Raw genomic sequence first — 15,414 nt, forward strand, 5'->3', positions numbered from 1 at the left:
ATCGGCCCGTAACCAAAAAGAAGAGCTGATCTGAAAATCTTGAGTCAGATTTGTTTCGGATACCTCTTGAATCAGTAGCTTTTTCTTTTGAGTATTGATCCGAAGATTTGTCTCTTTTCAGGTTGATTGGAAAAATCTTCATTTATCCTATTTAAAAAAGAAATGAAGCAAAAGATTCACACAAGCACTTGTTTATCACAAAAGATTCATTGCAACCATTTCCACACAGCAAAGTTCCTAACCAAAATGAATAATTAAAGCCAAATAAAGTCCACTTTAACTAACGAAAAACATAGAGCATTCATTAAAGTTCCACCGATTTACATCACCATTTGCTCAGAAGGCAAATTCCACAAATAAAGCCAGAAACTTAGATTCCTCTAATGTTAACCATTTATCCGCCGAAATCAAACAACCTAAGCTCGCTCTCCTCTGATCCTTCTAGCTAGCTGGATATCCTTGGGCATAATCGTAACCCTCTTAGCATGAATGGCACAGAGATTAGTATCCTCAAATAGCCCAACGAGATAAGCCTCGGCGGCCTCTTGAAGAGCGGCTACAGCGCTGCTTTGGAACCTCAAATCGGTCTTGAAATCTTGAGCGATTTCTCTCACCAGCCTCTGGAAAGGAAGCTTCCTGATCAAGAGTTCAGTACTCTTTTGGTATTTTCTGATTTCTCTCAGAGCCACAGTTCCTGGCCTGAAACGGTGAGGCTTCTTCACTCCTCCGGTTGCCGGAGCCGATTTTCGAGCGGCCTTTGTGGCTAGCTGCTTACGTGGAGCTTTGCCGCCGGTTGACTTTCTAGCTGTTTGCTTGGTACGAGCCATTGGTAGGAAAGTTGATAGTAAATAAGGGTGTTTAGTTTGCGAGAAAGTAAGTTACAATCCGAGAGATAGGTATGACGATGGAATGGGCAGGATTTGGGGGGATTTATAGAGGGAATTTGGCAGAAGCGGGAAGAAGTGAAAATTTCGTGCTTGTTACGAAAGATTTTAAATGGACAAATCTTAACCGTAGAATGAAGAAGATATCAGCGGCCGCTAAGTTGTTGACATCGGGATCCGTGTGCAATGAGAACTGACCAATAGGATTCGTTCTTTTAAACAGCATTGCTTCTCACTTTTTGATGAAAAAGCGGCATCGGTTTGAAGCTTTGGCTCCATTTCATTTTTTGGTGGGGATTGTGAGACAGGATCTAGACCGTCCATCGAATGGATTACCGACGGCTGTAATCTAACAAAACAGGAGAGAAGCGGATAGCAATGCGTGGGATTTACATGTAGCCAATGAGATTTAGCCGTCACTCTTCACATTATTTTGTAACAATGTGCGTACATAAACAAATTTTCTTTTATTTTCTATTTTCTTGCCATTCATAGTAGTGGTAAATTGTTTTTAACAAAAAAGAAGAAGAAAAACGATATGACTAATGTCTAATGCTGCTAAATGCTTATAACTTTTTGGTTATAAACTAGGTGATTGAATGCAAGACATTATGCAATATATAAAACTTCTTATTTATAATAATTTATTTTATATCTGCAACACTTAAGGTATAGATTAGAATGTTAGATTTTTTATCATTATTGTTAATGTTTTATTTGTGTTAAATTTTATTATTCAATATTTGACTTTGTTGGATTAAATAATTTAAATGTAGGTAGGTTTTTTTTCAATAAATTGAAATTAAATATTATTTAAAAATTATATTTAAAAATTTGATTTATTTATTGATTGATGTATAATTTTGTATTTAAAAAGTACAATTCAAATCTCATTTTCTCTAATTTAAAATTGTTGTTATTTGAAAATTATTTCATCATTACTAATTTAGTAATTTAATTACTTTTTAAAAATAGTAAAAAAATATACTTTTGTTGTTGTTACCTTATAGTTTAATTATTCAAAGTTTAGAATTATATCTTTATATTGAATATTAAATTTTTGTTATTTTATCTTACATTTCGTAATGATGTAATTATTTAAAAATTATATATACTAAATTTATATTTTTGCGTTATAAACAATATTATTATATAAATATATTAACGCCAAGACGATTCTTGACTCCCCACTGAATCTCGATTTCCAGTCCTCTCCAGAATAAACAAACATTAACAATTGTTTTGGTACGTACATATAGCTAATCACATTTAAACTATTGATAATAAGTTTACTGATTAGTAGAATCTTTTTTATACTAATGTTTTGAAGTTTAGTAGTATAAAGTTTGTTTGCATTGTATTTTCAGTACAAGATATACAAAAGTATCATAATAACCGAATTTGTACTAATAGACTGTCTATAGGAATAAATAATGTATTTTTATCAAAAATTAATTTAAATATATACATTTAAAACAATTAAAATATTATTAATATTTTAATTTAGAGGTCTATTTAAACAGGTGGTCGTAGGGTAGCCCTGCAAGGTTTAGGCAAAAAATAAGCTGAGTCCCAAGCTCAACCAGGACGGCGCGGCCTGGAGTCCAACAATGTCGGGTCAAAAGAGAATCCGGCAACTGCAGACTTACGCATAGGGTCTGTTTGGTTTGATGTATAAACTTTTGGTAAAAATTAATAAGGTGGTATTTAGTATTTTATAATATAATATAATTATAAAAAAATATTATTATAGTATTTAGTATATAAATAAAATAATAATTAAAATATAAAAAAGATAATATTACAGTTTTTGTTTTATAAGAATTTTATTAAAAATATAATGTTAAGTTTCAAAATTATTTTTATTTATTAAAATATAAAAAATATAAATTTAATATATTTATGTTTTTTATTATTTATTTTAATATAATATTATTTTTAAATATATTTTTAATATCATATATTTTATTTTTATTTTTATTATAATCTTATAAATTTTATTTTCATTTCCTAATATAATCTTCTATATTATATATTTTATTTTAATTTTTTTTAAAGATAATAAAAATTTTAAGATAAAATAACCCTACCTTCTTAAATTTTAATCGAAATTTTAAAAAGATCTATTAATTTTTGAAATGAATATTTCATCCTAAGAATAAAAACACTATTAACAAAATTTATGAATAAACTAAAATGTTATTTTTATTAATTTTAAAAATTAATATTATATTAAAAAAAGCACAAATTGGTGCTCCCTACTCCCCAAGAAAAGGGAGCACAAGTGTTCCCTTAGGGAGCCCCAAATCGAGCTCCCTAGGGGAGCTTTGGTGTTCTTTGGATGGGGAGCTTTTTTTTCAATTAATAAAAAAATTAATAAAATATATAATAATAATTTTAAAAATTAATTAAGGCTAAAATTAATAAAAACACTAACAGTAAGATTTATTCAGCGAAAACTTTTTTTTTTAAATAGAGTATTCATTTTAAAAACTAATCAACCTCTATGTAATTGTGATCAAAACTTAAAATATAAAGATATTTTACTCTAAAGTTTACTGACAGTTACCATAACTACTAAAAATAAAAATAATAAAAAGACATTCTCAACATTTATATATAAAAAAAAATTATAACATTGTAAAATATTTTTAACAAAATTAAAAAATAAAAATATTTTTAATAACATTACAAAATACAATACAATCTAATTATATAAATTTTGAATTGTAATTATATTACTAGAATGTAATCATATTCTAATCTTAGATTACTGTAATTTATAATAAAACTAAATATTATAATTTAATTTAATTAAAAAATACTCTCATTTTCTTCGTACCAAACGTTAAAACGTCTGTATGCCTCAAGTTTTCCCTGAAAATCATTTTCTTTAGCAGAAAATTGAGAAATTTTTCCATAGAAAAATGTAGAAAGTTTCAACTACCTTTTCCCTTTCTACTTTCGGGTTTCAGTTTCGTTTGTGACTCAACTCAGAAATGCAAACTATAGCGGAAAACGGCAGTTTTGTAATTTACAAGAATAGGCACCACAAAACCAATTAACCATCCCCGCACGCTGCTGCGCCACATTTCACCTCAAACATTTCAGGATCCAAATCATCATAACTCAACAGTTGCAAAAGTGGTTTTTAAAGAGAAGACAATTATCATGAAACTATAACAGGGCAAACAAAACATATTAAACAAGCTACATTAATTAATTGCATCATCCATACCAAGTTCTAGTAAACATTAATTCAATATTATCCTCTTTCTCAATTCATAGGAAAACAGAATACAACACAACAATCATATTTGAGGACAAATACTAAAAGACTGGCTCGCTAGTGGCACAACTTCATCAGTCAAAGCCTCTAAAGGAGCGACCACAACAATCCAAGAGGCCCATCACACCGAAAATAGAGTTTCATACTATCCTAGATCAAGAGCTTCTCAATGGCATCCTGTATTTCACAAATGAAAATACATAAGATACAGGATCAAATTCAACCACAATAAATGCAAATATATATATATATATAATGTAGCATGTTAGAAAAAAAAATACCTTGAGTTGTTGTATTTGGGATTTCAATTGGCTTCCTTCATTTGTCGTGACCGAACATGCAATTACAGGTCTTGTGACCCCACATGCTCGACCAAGTGCTTGCTTGGAAGGGACAAATACATAGGGGACGTTCTACAAAATTTGAACACAAATGTTATCATTGAGATTCTGCACTCAGTGTAATCTTTCAGCAAAGGGCAAAGGAAAATAAAAAATCCTAGCAACTGATCCTAGAGATTTTGCTCCACAAGAAATCAAGGTGCAGTTGTTAAGATTTTTCTTCCACAGTAACCTTTAAGCTGAGCATCAAGATGCATGATAGGTATGCTACACAGCTGAAGAGTGAAAACATTTATATAAAACAAAAAGCGCATAATCTTAAATTCTTTTTTTGACTGAGTAAGCCTATCTCGGCTGATATCTTTGGAGTAAAATCAGATGTCTCAAAATTCAAATCTAGGGACATATTGATAACAATAAAACTCTATATGCCCCCAAACCAAGACAATTCGTCAAAAGACTCTCAAAGCTAAATATTTACAACAGTTACTAACACAGAAAAACTGTTGAGAGGAACAATTCACAAGACAGCGACTAGCATATCAACTACAAATGCATAACAAACGAATGGTACTAGCAAAAAAAAGGGAGAAAGCTCTAAAACTGCTCAAAATTCTATGTTTTCATATTGGTTTCTGCACAAAAAAGCACAAGCCATTTGCCACACCACGAGCAAGTTCCCATTGAGTCCAGCAATTAAAAGCCGGAATCTGAACATGATATAATATTACCTGATATACCACATTACATACAAACACATTTCCCATAGTGCAGTGAGCAAAACACGATATTCAATCCAATTTAAACAAGCAATTTTCACCCTGCCTAATTTTATTCACAACCAAAATACAAGTAACAATTAACATAACACTTAAAGATTACTTTGCCCATTTTAATTCCTTAATTATTCAACGTTGAACCAACCCAATAGAATTAAGGAAATAAACAGCTATGTCAGAAAAAAAATTTCCATAAAGCAATTACCTTATCTTCAGCAAGTAAAGGAAGATGCAGCAGAATCTCAAGGGGCTCGGTATCCGCAGCCATGACAACGAACTCCGAGATACCTCTGTTAAGGGTCTTAGTAGCTGAAACCCAACAACCCAATTAGAAAAAGAAAATGACAAAACCACACAAGAAGAATTAACAATACACAACCAAAGTACGGAAATGGGTATTTTTCCTAACCTTCATTAGCTCCCTTTTTGAGCTGCTTGTAGTTGGCAGCCTGTTGAACAAGATCCAAAATCGTGGTTGTTAATTGAGCATCTGCCAGTGGGTATGCTTTTGGGTTGACCGGTTCTCCTGTCTGCAGAACATATCAGCCAATTTGTAAATATAATGCAAACATAAAATCATTTCGGTTTAGCAAATATTAGATGAACAAAAGAAGAGATAGTACCATTTTGGATTAGAAAGAGGGGAGAAGAGTGGCTAGGGTTTTTGTGAGCCACCAAATTTAGGGTTTAGGGGAGAAACAAGGTGGGAAGATAATTTATAGCCTGTATCTCGGATCGGGTTTAAGTTAAGGGCCAAGAGGCTTCTCTTTCTGTCAAAGTACCCACATGTCCCTGTACCATAGCATTTTGTCAATTTAGTCCATATTCTAAATTTTTTGCAATTGAATACTTTAGCTTAATTTCGTCTAAATTTACTAATAATAGTGCTAATGTGATGCTGACACGTCAGATTATATAATTAAATTAAATAAAACTATATATCACATAGATTAAATTGAACAAAACTCTATAAGTTAGGGACTAAATTAATTATAACTTTTACTTAAAATATGATGTGTATGAAAATCTTTTGTTTGATTGATTTATTTATGCAATTCAAGAAAATTTATATAATAAAACAACATTATTGTATTAACTTTTCATCTATAAAAAAAATGTACAAATTAATTACACTGCTTAATTATGGAAAAGAGCAAGTCTAGTTACAAAAATAATTCAATAATGAAAAGATCCAATGGTTCACCTCTATGTCATTATATTAAAATATTAAGTCATAATTTTCAAACATATGCACATGAGCAAAACATACAAATATTTTCAAAATTACACAGATGAACTAAATTGAGTCAAAATTTTTACAACATTTTTTTTGTATTCCTACTACCGACATTGCCTATTATCAACATCGATTACAAAATAACAAGCGAACAACATATCATTTGACATTTTTAGCAACATTTCACTAGCTAGTTACAAAAGCAAGTGTTAGACCTAATTGTAACAGCAGTGCATTTTGGCCAATTGGACCGTTGCATTACAAAAACTAAGTGTGACCTTCTTGATGACAAACAGTACATTTTAGCCAACTCGACTGCTGTTACAATTGGGTCTTACATTTGTTTTTGCAATTAACTAGTGAAATGTTGTTAAAAATGTCATATGATTTGTTATTCAGCTGAATATTTCAATTATAACTTTTACTATTCCAATATATGAGGATGAATTAAAAACGTTATTTATTTCTTTTTGAGTCTTATTAGTAAGGATCTCGAGTAACACGCGTTTCATAGATTTTACCCATCTAAATTGTTTTTATTTTCTCTTTTTTATCATAATTATTTATATAAAAATAATGCAACAAATAACCAGTGATAAAGAAATATTTGTAAAGCCTTTAAAAAATAAAAAGAAATGTCTGTAAAATGTAAATAACAACAACTTTAAATAAATATGAAACATAAATAGTAAAAACCCAACCTATCAATTGTAGAAAACATAAAAATCTTTTATAATTGTCACATAATTAAAGTTTTCATGTAATTATTTCATAACTATACAAAAAAATCTGGTAATAATTGCTATTAAAGATGATAAAAAAGTTAAAGCTTATATTAATATTAACATTTTTAAGGAGACCCTCCAATGATTAAAATTTAAAATTCTATTATTAAGTGGTCAAGTTTGATTTTGAGACCGACAAAGTAAAATTAATAGATGGAGAAAGATTACCCTCTCTTCTATAACCTATTATCATATGTACAGAAAATAAAAAAGTTAAAAGACTACAAATACATTTTTTTATTATCATAACAATGATAACAACAAATTGGGAAGATTTTTTTGTTTTTAAAAAAGGAAGAAAATAAGTTTGTTAGTGGCTTTAATTATGAGTAGAAAATGTTTTTATCCTCATGAGAAGAACAAAATGAATAAGTTTCACTTTTGTAGTAATATTTTCACAAAACATTGTTTTTTTAGGCAAAATTCCCAAATAAATTTCTAAATTATTCAAAAAAATTTAAATAAGATTTTGTTCTTTTATTGCACTTAATTAAGCTCATATATTTTTATTTTGAGTCAAATAAACCTTTATAACTAATGATTGACATAGTCAAAATGCTATTTATTATTTTATATTACATGATGTTAATGCAGTATGTTAATATATTATAATTTATAATGATATAATATATATTTTTCATCTTCTATATTAATACCATGTCAACATCATGTAATATAGAATGATATATGGTATTTTTACTAATGTTAATTAGTTAATCATAAGTTATAAGGGCTTATTAGACTCAAAATAACAATACAAGACTTATTTAGTTTAAAATAAAAGTATAAGGACTTAATTATATGCAATAAAAGTTTAAGGATTTATTCAAATTTTTCTGAATAGTTTAAGAACTTTTTTAAATATTATGTTTTTTTAAATAAAAAGAAAACACTTTGACTCAAATTTAAATGTAGTTAAATCTATCTAAATTAATATCTTTAGAACTATGAAAATTTATTAATTAATCAAGATATTATTGAATCGATAAATTGATAATTTATTAATTTATACATCAATTAATAAAAAAATAATTTATCAAGGTATTCTTCATTTTTTTTCAAAATATTAAACTTAATACATGTATTGAGTGTAATTTTCTTTCAGAATACGAGAACACTACACTAAAAATTCTTAATACATTGATAAAAGTTAAAGATGAGATATAAGGAGACATCAATTTTAAAAAAAAATAAGTAACATTAGAATCATATTTTGTAAAGACCTTCTAATTAAGTCATGTATATATATAATTATGATATATAATGAGATTATTAATTTATATATCAAGTAAGACCTATTTATGTTTTTTTAAAATATATTATTTTATAAATTTAATAAATTATTAATTTATCATATTAATTCCAAATTAAAACCTATCAAAAATATTATTTAGTCAAAATTATTAATTTATCGAATATTATTTTATAGAGGTTATACTGCATGCACTTAAAACCTTAGTCCAGAGGGTCAAAGAAATTATTTTATGTGGGGTTGAAATGGATTTAATTAAGAAGAGACCTATATATAACATATTTAGCCAAATTAAATATTGGAAACAACAAATTAAAACCTATTCTTATATTCTATCAGGAGGTTTATAGATAATGATACTAATCATAATGAAGTGAATGGTAAAAATTTAATATAATGATTATTATTTTTATTAAGGGATTTCATATCAAATATTTGAACTTATTTTTTCATTCAAGTTCCCCGGTATGTAAATAATTCTAAGTAATAATAAATTAAATTAGATCACGTTATTCGTGGGTGGGGCCCCAGATTCACTTGAACCATAGTGCCATCACCATAGAATCAAAGATAAGAGCACTAGCCATCCGTCAATTGTCAGACAAGCCAAGTTTATATTACAGATAATCTGAACCCAAGCTGAGGCCCCATAATATAGAAGTAGCATCCCTGTACGACTTCGTTTAATATCATGTAAAAAAACAAAAGGACTCGAATTGTCCGATCGGGTTAGTTCCGTTTCAGCCTTAAAAGTCCGACTTGGTTGGTTTTATCTAAGTCTGACGTGGCGCAACAGAATTGAAACTGCCACATCACTGAAACTCTTTTCCAGTCTTAAAACGTTGAAAGTCAAAATCGGAACACCGATGACCGAACTCATTTCAATTCTTCGTTTTATTTATTTTTCCATATAAACTTGCAGAGCGTTTTGAATGGGGTGGATTGAAGAAAAAATGAAATCAACTCAGATCAGACAATATCTCTATCAGGCCGTTAGCCTTGGTTCGTTCCACATTCCCTCGTTCTCTCAGTTTTCTGAAAGCTTCATGATCGAATTTTCGATTTAATAAAATTTGATATATAGATGTATTATTTTAAAAATGTTGTTTAGGAATGATCATAGCATCGGCTCTGATAGTATGGAAAGGACTGATTTGCATTACTGGAAGCGAGTCGCCGGTGGTGGTCGTGCTTACTGGGAGCATGGAACCTGGCTTCAAACGAGTGAGTAGTTCGTTTTTATTTTTACCTGAATCCATATTTCCTTTTTTGTTTCTTTCAATTCTCAGTTTTGATTTCTTAAATTTGAAGAATTTAATTAAATTATAATTTTTGGTTATGCAGGGAGATATATTGTTTCTGTATATGAATAAGGATCCAATTCGTGCGGGAGACATCGTCGTCTTTAATGATGTATAATAGTAATAATGTTCTTTATTCTGGTTTGTTTTTTCCTAATTGCATTTGATATTTCTTAGTTATCTTCATTTATTTACGCCAACATCTCTAACTAATTCAGGGTCTGTTGTTTCTTAGGATACCAAAATGCTTTTCAAAAAAAAGAAAGGATACCAATATAAATAAATATTTTGGAAATTAACAGAATTTGTGAATAGAAGTAAAATGCAAATAGTAAAGAACAAGTTGCAAAAGTAACAGCAAAATTGAGCCTTAGTTTCAATTTATATCATCAAGTACTTGCTATCTCAAAACAAGTGTTACTAATTTTGTATAGTTTCCTTTGCATTTCCCTTTTTGTGCCTTCGAGCTGCGGCCAGCTGAGTGCATTTCAACTTCTTTGATGTTTGTTTACTTGTTTTTGCTAATTTATCTTTTCTCTACTGCATAGGGACGTAAAGTTCCCATTGTGCATCGGGTGATTGAGGTAAGATCTTGTTGAGGTTTTATGTTTCCTATGTCTCCCTGCGCCTGTTTATTTACATAAATACATTGAACAAATAACCTCCTAAATATGTAAACTGTGTTTTTTTTTTATAAGAAAACAGTTCAAAGTTTGGAATTTGGAAGGTTTCTCATGTACATTTCTGGTATGTGGGTGTCTGTCTGATAATTACTTAATTTTCTTGGTAAACTAAGAATAATCAAAAGATAAAGTATAAAACTAGGAATCTAGTTTCTAGAGAGGAAGGGACATACAGGCATCCCAGGCTCATCTACTTTTAGCTTCAGCGGTGTGATAAAAACTGTCGACCATACATGCCATGTACACCCCTGAATGATCAGTCTGATGGTCTTTGTTTTCTTCGTTAGTTTTAAAGTACATTTTGGCATTTGATGTTTCTGTCAAGGATGCTATTATTGGGCTGAAGAAAAGAGTCTATACTCACCCACACTTGGTGAGAAAAGATTGAATTCTTGAATGTCAAGTGTGACAGAGATGCGTATCATATCCTGAAATCAAAAGTATTATATAGAATCTAATTTTTTCATAGGTTTAACCCCATATTCATTTATTGGAGTCTTATTCATGAACTTTGTGTACAACAAACTATGCTCATGATTGAAGATTGCCTATTTCAACATCCTAGCACGTTTATATGTGCTGTGGCAATAGATGATATGAATTACATACTTCTCACCAGGTTAATAGGCATGGTAGATTGGATTGATTTCATTCATGTTTGGTTGTGCTTTGTCAGGTTCATGAGCGGCGAGATACCAGAGAAGCTGATATACTCACAAAAGGTACTATGTTCTTGATATCAATGTCGTTAAATGCGAGTCAATACAAGCTGTATCAGTACTAAAACTTTTTGTGAACATGAAAATCCTTTTACCTCTTAATCAATCTGAGTGTGGATACTTGCATACAATTTTGTTTATTTACATTGGAAATGGTCTTAAATACTTTCCAAGTTCTTCTATTTTTTGTTTTTCATTTCATTTGTTTTTCTTTTAACATGTTCACATGTGCAGCCACTGCCTTAGTCTGCTAATCTTGTCTCTTGGATGGCCACTTTCTTCAGGGGATGCTAATGACATGGATGACAGAGTTTTGTATACATCCAGTCAACATTGGCTGCAACAGAAATACATCATGGGGAGAGCTGTTGGGTAAATTAACACCTATAATTTCCTAAGATATTAGCAAGTTTTAGGTGTGAAGACATTTCCAACACACCGATTAGGAATTTCTTGCTTTCAGTCTCTTGTGTTTTGAGTTATGAATTACCAGTTCATAAGCTTATCAGAAATTGGAATATGGTTTTCTTTTTCCTTTTGGGCATAATGGATAAGGATTAAATATATGAAATTGACTGAGCATATGAAATTCTTCTGAAAAAGAATTTATTGAAAGGAATTATTTCCTCGTAAGTTGGCAACTGTGGATTGTTTATGCCTATTTATGTCATCATAAATCCCTGTCATTGTTTGGCCCTTGTCAAATTATCCTTGAAGGGCAGGTTGGACCAGAAATTAGCATGACTGTTCTTCTTCTGGGGTCTCGCTAGACTTATTTGTCAATTATAACTTTAAACATTATGTTCAGCATTGCAAATTTTCAGTTCACAAGCTTAGCGCACATTATTAGAAGTGGCATTAATAGAAATGTCTTTTCTCTAAGTAATCATTCCTGATTCAGGAAGCATATAAAATGGTTCAAACTGTCAAAGCATGTCTGGCTCTTTAACTAATCTTTTTCAAAATATATGATTTCAGTGTTAGTTGTCAGTTGGTGATTGTCTATCCCTAATAATTATGAACTTGGGTTAAAGAGTGACAATCATCAAAGTTTTTTACTACTTAGGTACGCCAAAAGCACCACTTTGTCTACAATGCTAAAAGATGTGTCTTACGGTACAGGTTCTTGCCTTATGTTGGCTACGTGACGATTATCATGACAGAAAAGCCTGTGATCAAGGTTTGGAATTGTTGGAATTTTAAAGTTTTCATGTTAATAAAGTAGAGTTTTTCATTTTTTTTCCTTTAAATTTTTTTAAGTTATCAGTTGTAGCCCTTATAATCTTGTAGTGTTTACAGTGGTGCAAACAAATAACAAAATGGCAAGGTTTTTGCAGCCTGAGCATTTACTAAGCCTAAGCTTGTATACAACTTTTAATTTCTTCATTTTTTCCTTCATCTTCTTGCAGTACATACTTTTAAGCGCCTTGGGATTGCTGGTCATAGCCTCAAAGGAATAATGACAAGCTTACAAGATTTGAGACTTGGTTTAAGAAATCAACAGATTTCCTTCTCAATTCTCAGAACTCGGAACAGTGGGAAATCAAAATCTAGACGTGCAGAGTATAAAGTTCTTCAATTTTTTTTAAAGAAAGGAAAAGAAGACTTCAAGCACTATCTGCATGATTGTCGACCAATTTATTATAAAGATACGTATGTCTTTTTGGTGCAATAATAATGTGATAATTATTTGTGCAATTGTTCGTTTTTGTCATAGCCTTGCGTACTTGTATTATTATCTCTACTTAGCAGAAGGTCCATCCAACTATATGAAAGCAATTGATCAAAGTTTAGTCCTAGGAATAGCCAAATGCAGAGCTCAATATGCAGAAAACACCACAAACATATACACCCAAAACCGGACATTTCAACATCCATATTAGAATGAAAAATAGGCATATGCTCATGACGGTCTTATTTGCTATTCTTGAATTAATGTCATCTCCGACCATACATGATATAAAAACATACTACATGACTATGGAAATTACCTCAATTCAAGCCATAACTAGCAGCCATAAATTTGTGCAACAAATCACAATGTGGTTTCCCAGGAATCTGATCCCGCGGCTGCAGCTGTCGCTCAATCCGACAGTTTTGTCTTAACACAGAGACATAATCCCTCTCAACACGCTCTTCAAACCTCGCATGATCAGGATTATTAACAGGATATTTCTGCTCAAATTTTGTTGACTTAACATAATAACTCACGCCCTTCTGGGTTTTCATTTTGTGCTCGTAAGGGTACGACCTGGACAGCGAGTAAAGAGGCTCAGAGGATGGCAAAAGGTTCAACAACAAAATCAGAATTAACAGCCCTAGAAGCGACTGGATGAGCACGCAAATGCTGAAACTGAGAAATCTGGAAGTTGCAAGAGGCATCTCCTTGAAAGAAAAATCAGCTTTCCAAATATTAATTATCATAACTCATGGTGCATGGAAGCCGGCCTTGGATACAATTACAAAGGCTTATTTCCTAGGCCCTTGCGTCACTCCGAAATAATCTTCTGTTTCGATGTGATCTATGAGAATGTGTCACCAACTACAGCTTCTCAATTCAGCTCTCTACACGTCACTTTTCACTCACCCAACTCAAGTATGTGAGTACTAAGCAGTTGATCCGTTTTTAGTCTTAAGAAGAAGCCAAAGACACTGTCTATGTAACTGCTAAAACCATATAAAGGAGATTGCAGACACCATTGACTCCCATCAGGCCTATTCAGCCTGGACAATTTCTTTCCCTGGCTATAATTAGCCATGGTCTATTTCCTTTACTCACTTTCTTTTCCTTCTCTTGATGCGAGAGGACATTATTACCATTTACTAATATAGTTACACATCTTTTGATCTTGCAAGTAATTTCTTTCCCCCTTCTTTTTCAATTTTCAGGGAGAATCATTTCCTTAATTTGTTGAAGGTGGATCAGAAAACAACCGAGAATGATTAACTCAGAACAATGGCCTCAAACAACAGCTACCTGAACAAGATTAAGCACATCAGACAGGTCTGATATATGTGAATGATTATAACTGACGGGGAATTAGCTGCATCCATATGATTGCAGACACCATTTTCTGAGATGTAAGATTGAAGATGTCATGTTAGTCTGATTAATTTATAGAAGGATATAGCTGCAATGAACTCCAGCATCCTTTGATGCCACATAGAAGACACCATTATCTTCCGGTAAGAAAATAGATTAGACATTCTTGTCTGAATCAAAATCTCATAGCTGCAAGCATGCAACTACCACCTGATTCTACTCACCCTTCCCCAAGGAAAAGAAAGAAGAAGAAGAGCTACACAAGAGATTGTAGGATGGCCTGTTAAGCACTTTAATCTTTAGTGTGGAAATTTTGTTTTACAGAGGTACACGAAATGAAGCTACAAGCATAAAATGTCATGACGAGAAGCTACAACTGTTGCGAGGCTGATGCAGTCTACGGAATTTATTTACACAAAAAGAAAATTGTTATGATTTCATTTCTCCAGATGTGTTGTGTGCAGCCTGGTGAATAGACCACTCTCACATGCACTCTTTTTGTTTTTTAATAAAAAAAATTGCGGAGTATCCACAAGTGAATTAGTTGTATTTGTATAGAAATGATTTCCATATAAATATTTCAAATGAATCCACCCCGAACCCCTCGTGGATCCCTCTACTGCTTGACTGAGAAGCCTATTATTGTGAGGGTTGGTTAATACATAACAGGAACTTCAACACCCATTTCTCCTCTTACAAAATTTAAGTGGTTTCATTGTTGGCCGAATGTGGTCTATTCTTAAAACAGAGTTTGCTGTGGGTTTCACAAACCCTAACCATGATAGCATGGTATCCCTGGTCATGACACACAAGGCATACATCCACCACAAACTTTTCTAGCCTGATGTTGACGTCATAATAGGATTAGGATGTCTTTCGATTGTATATTATCATACACGCCCAGAATTTGTTAGGAGCGAGGGGGAATTATAGAGACCATCGACTCGCTTGAAACATCATGACAACATTCACCAAACCTCTGAAAACTTTGTGCTAGCAGGATACCAGAAACTAAAAATGCTACCGGATACAATCCAATGCTCGTTCTCATCAAGGCACGGCTACAACCAAGATTAACATTTTACAATAGAAAACGAAATT

The 15,414-nt window shown here is 31.4% G+C and overlaps 3 protein-coding genes across 3 annotated transcripts; 1 reads left to right on the plus strand and 2 right to left on the minus strand.

The window, feature by feature from the left end:
• Positions 1–281: 281 nt before the first annotated feature.
• On the minus strand, positions 282–897 carry LOC110410546 (histone H3.2). The gene has a single exon (XM_021420300.2). It carries the CDS (start codon positions 825–827, stop codon positions 417–419), a length of 411 nt encoding a protein of 136 aa, XP_021275975.1. The 5' UTR covers positions 828–897; the 3' UTR covers positions 282–416.
• A 3,186-nt stretch (positions 898–4,083) lies between these two features.
• Positions 4,084–6,062, minus strand: LOC110410547 (Ribosomal protein L7Ae/L30e/S12e/Gadd45 family protein). The gene is made up of 5 exons (XM_021420301.2): positions 5,917–6,062; positions 5,703–5,823; positions 5,499–5,602; positions 4,455–4,586; positions 4,084–4,350 (listed from the first exon to the last, which is right to left on the minus strand). The coding sequence occupies exons 1-5, from the start codon at positions 5,917–5,919 to the stop codon at positions 4,324–4,326; spliced, it is 387 nt and encodes a 128-aa protein (XP_021275976.1). The 5' UTR covers positions 5,920–6,062; the 3' UTR covers positions 4,084–4,323.
• Positions 6,063–9,369: 3,307 nt separating this feature from the next.
• LOC110410180 (uncharacterized) lies at positions 9,370–12,968 on the plus strand. The gene is made up of 8 exons (XM_021419770.2): positions 9,370–9,569; positions 9,679–9,791; positions 9,912–9,980; positions 10,417–10,452; positions 11,228–11,273; positions 11,555–11,642; positions 12,393–12,450; positions 12,680–12,968. The coding sequence occupies exons 1-8, from the start codon at positions 9,500–9,502 to the stop codon at positions 12,728–12,730; spliced, it is 531 nt and encodes a 176-aa protein (XP_021275445.1). The 5' UTR covers positions 9,370–9,499; the 3' UTR covers positions 12,731–12,968.
• Positions 12,969–15,414: the final 2,446 nt, after the last annotated feature.

This window comes from Theobroma umbraticum, unplaced genomic scaffold (genome assembly GCF_002168275.2).
Source record: "Theobroma umbraticum cultivar Fairchild unplaced genomic scaffold, ASM216827v3 scaffold_56.0, whole genome shotgun sequence".
In the NCBI taxonomy this organism is placed as follows: Eukaryota; Viridiplantae; Streptophyta; class Magnoliopsida; order Malvales; family Malvaceae; genus Theobroma; species Theobroma umbraticum.

Excerpts from the sequence above, each read along its gene's own strand:
- LOC110410546 (XM_021420300.2), bottom strand. The coding sequence starts at position 827 with ATGGCTCGTACCAAGCAAACAGCTAGAAAGTCAACCGGCGGCAAAGCT.
- LOC110410547 (XM_021420301.2), bottom strand. Across the intron at positions 5,603-5,702 it reads CAAAAAGGGAGCTAATGAAG|CTACTAAGACCCTTAACAGA; the intron begins GTTAGGAAAAAT and ends GTTGGGTTTCAG. Across the intron at positions 4,587-5,498 it reads CTTTACTTGCTGAAGATAAG|AACGTCCCCTATGTATTTGT; the intron begins GTAATTGCTTTA and ends CAAATTTTGTAG.
- LOC110410180 (XM_021419770.2), top strand. The coding sequence starts at position 9,500 with ATGGGGTGGATTGAAGAAAAAATGAAATCAACTCAGATCAGACAATAT. Across the intron at positions 9,792-9,911 it reads TGGAACCTGGCTTCAAACGA|GGAGATATATTGTTTCTGTA; the intron begins GTGAGTAGTTCG and ends TTGGTTATGCAG. Across the intron at positions 10,453-11,227 it reads TTGTGCATCGGGTGATTGAG|GTTCATGAGCGGCGAGATAC; the intron begins GTAAGATCTTGT and ends GTGCTTTGTCAG.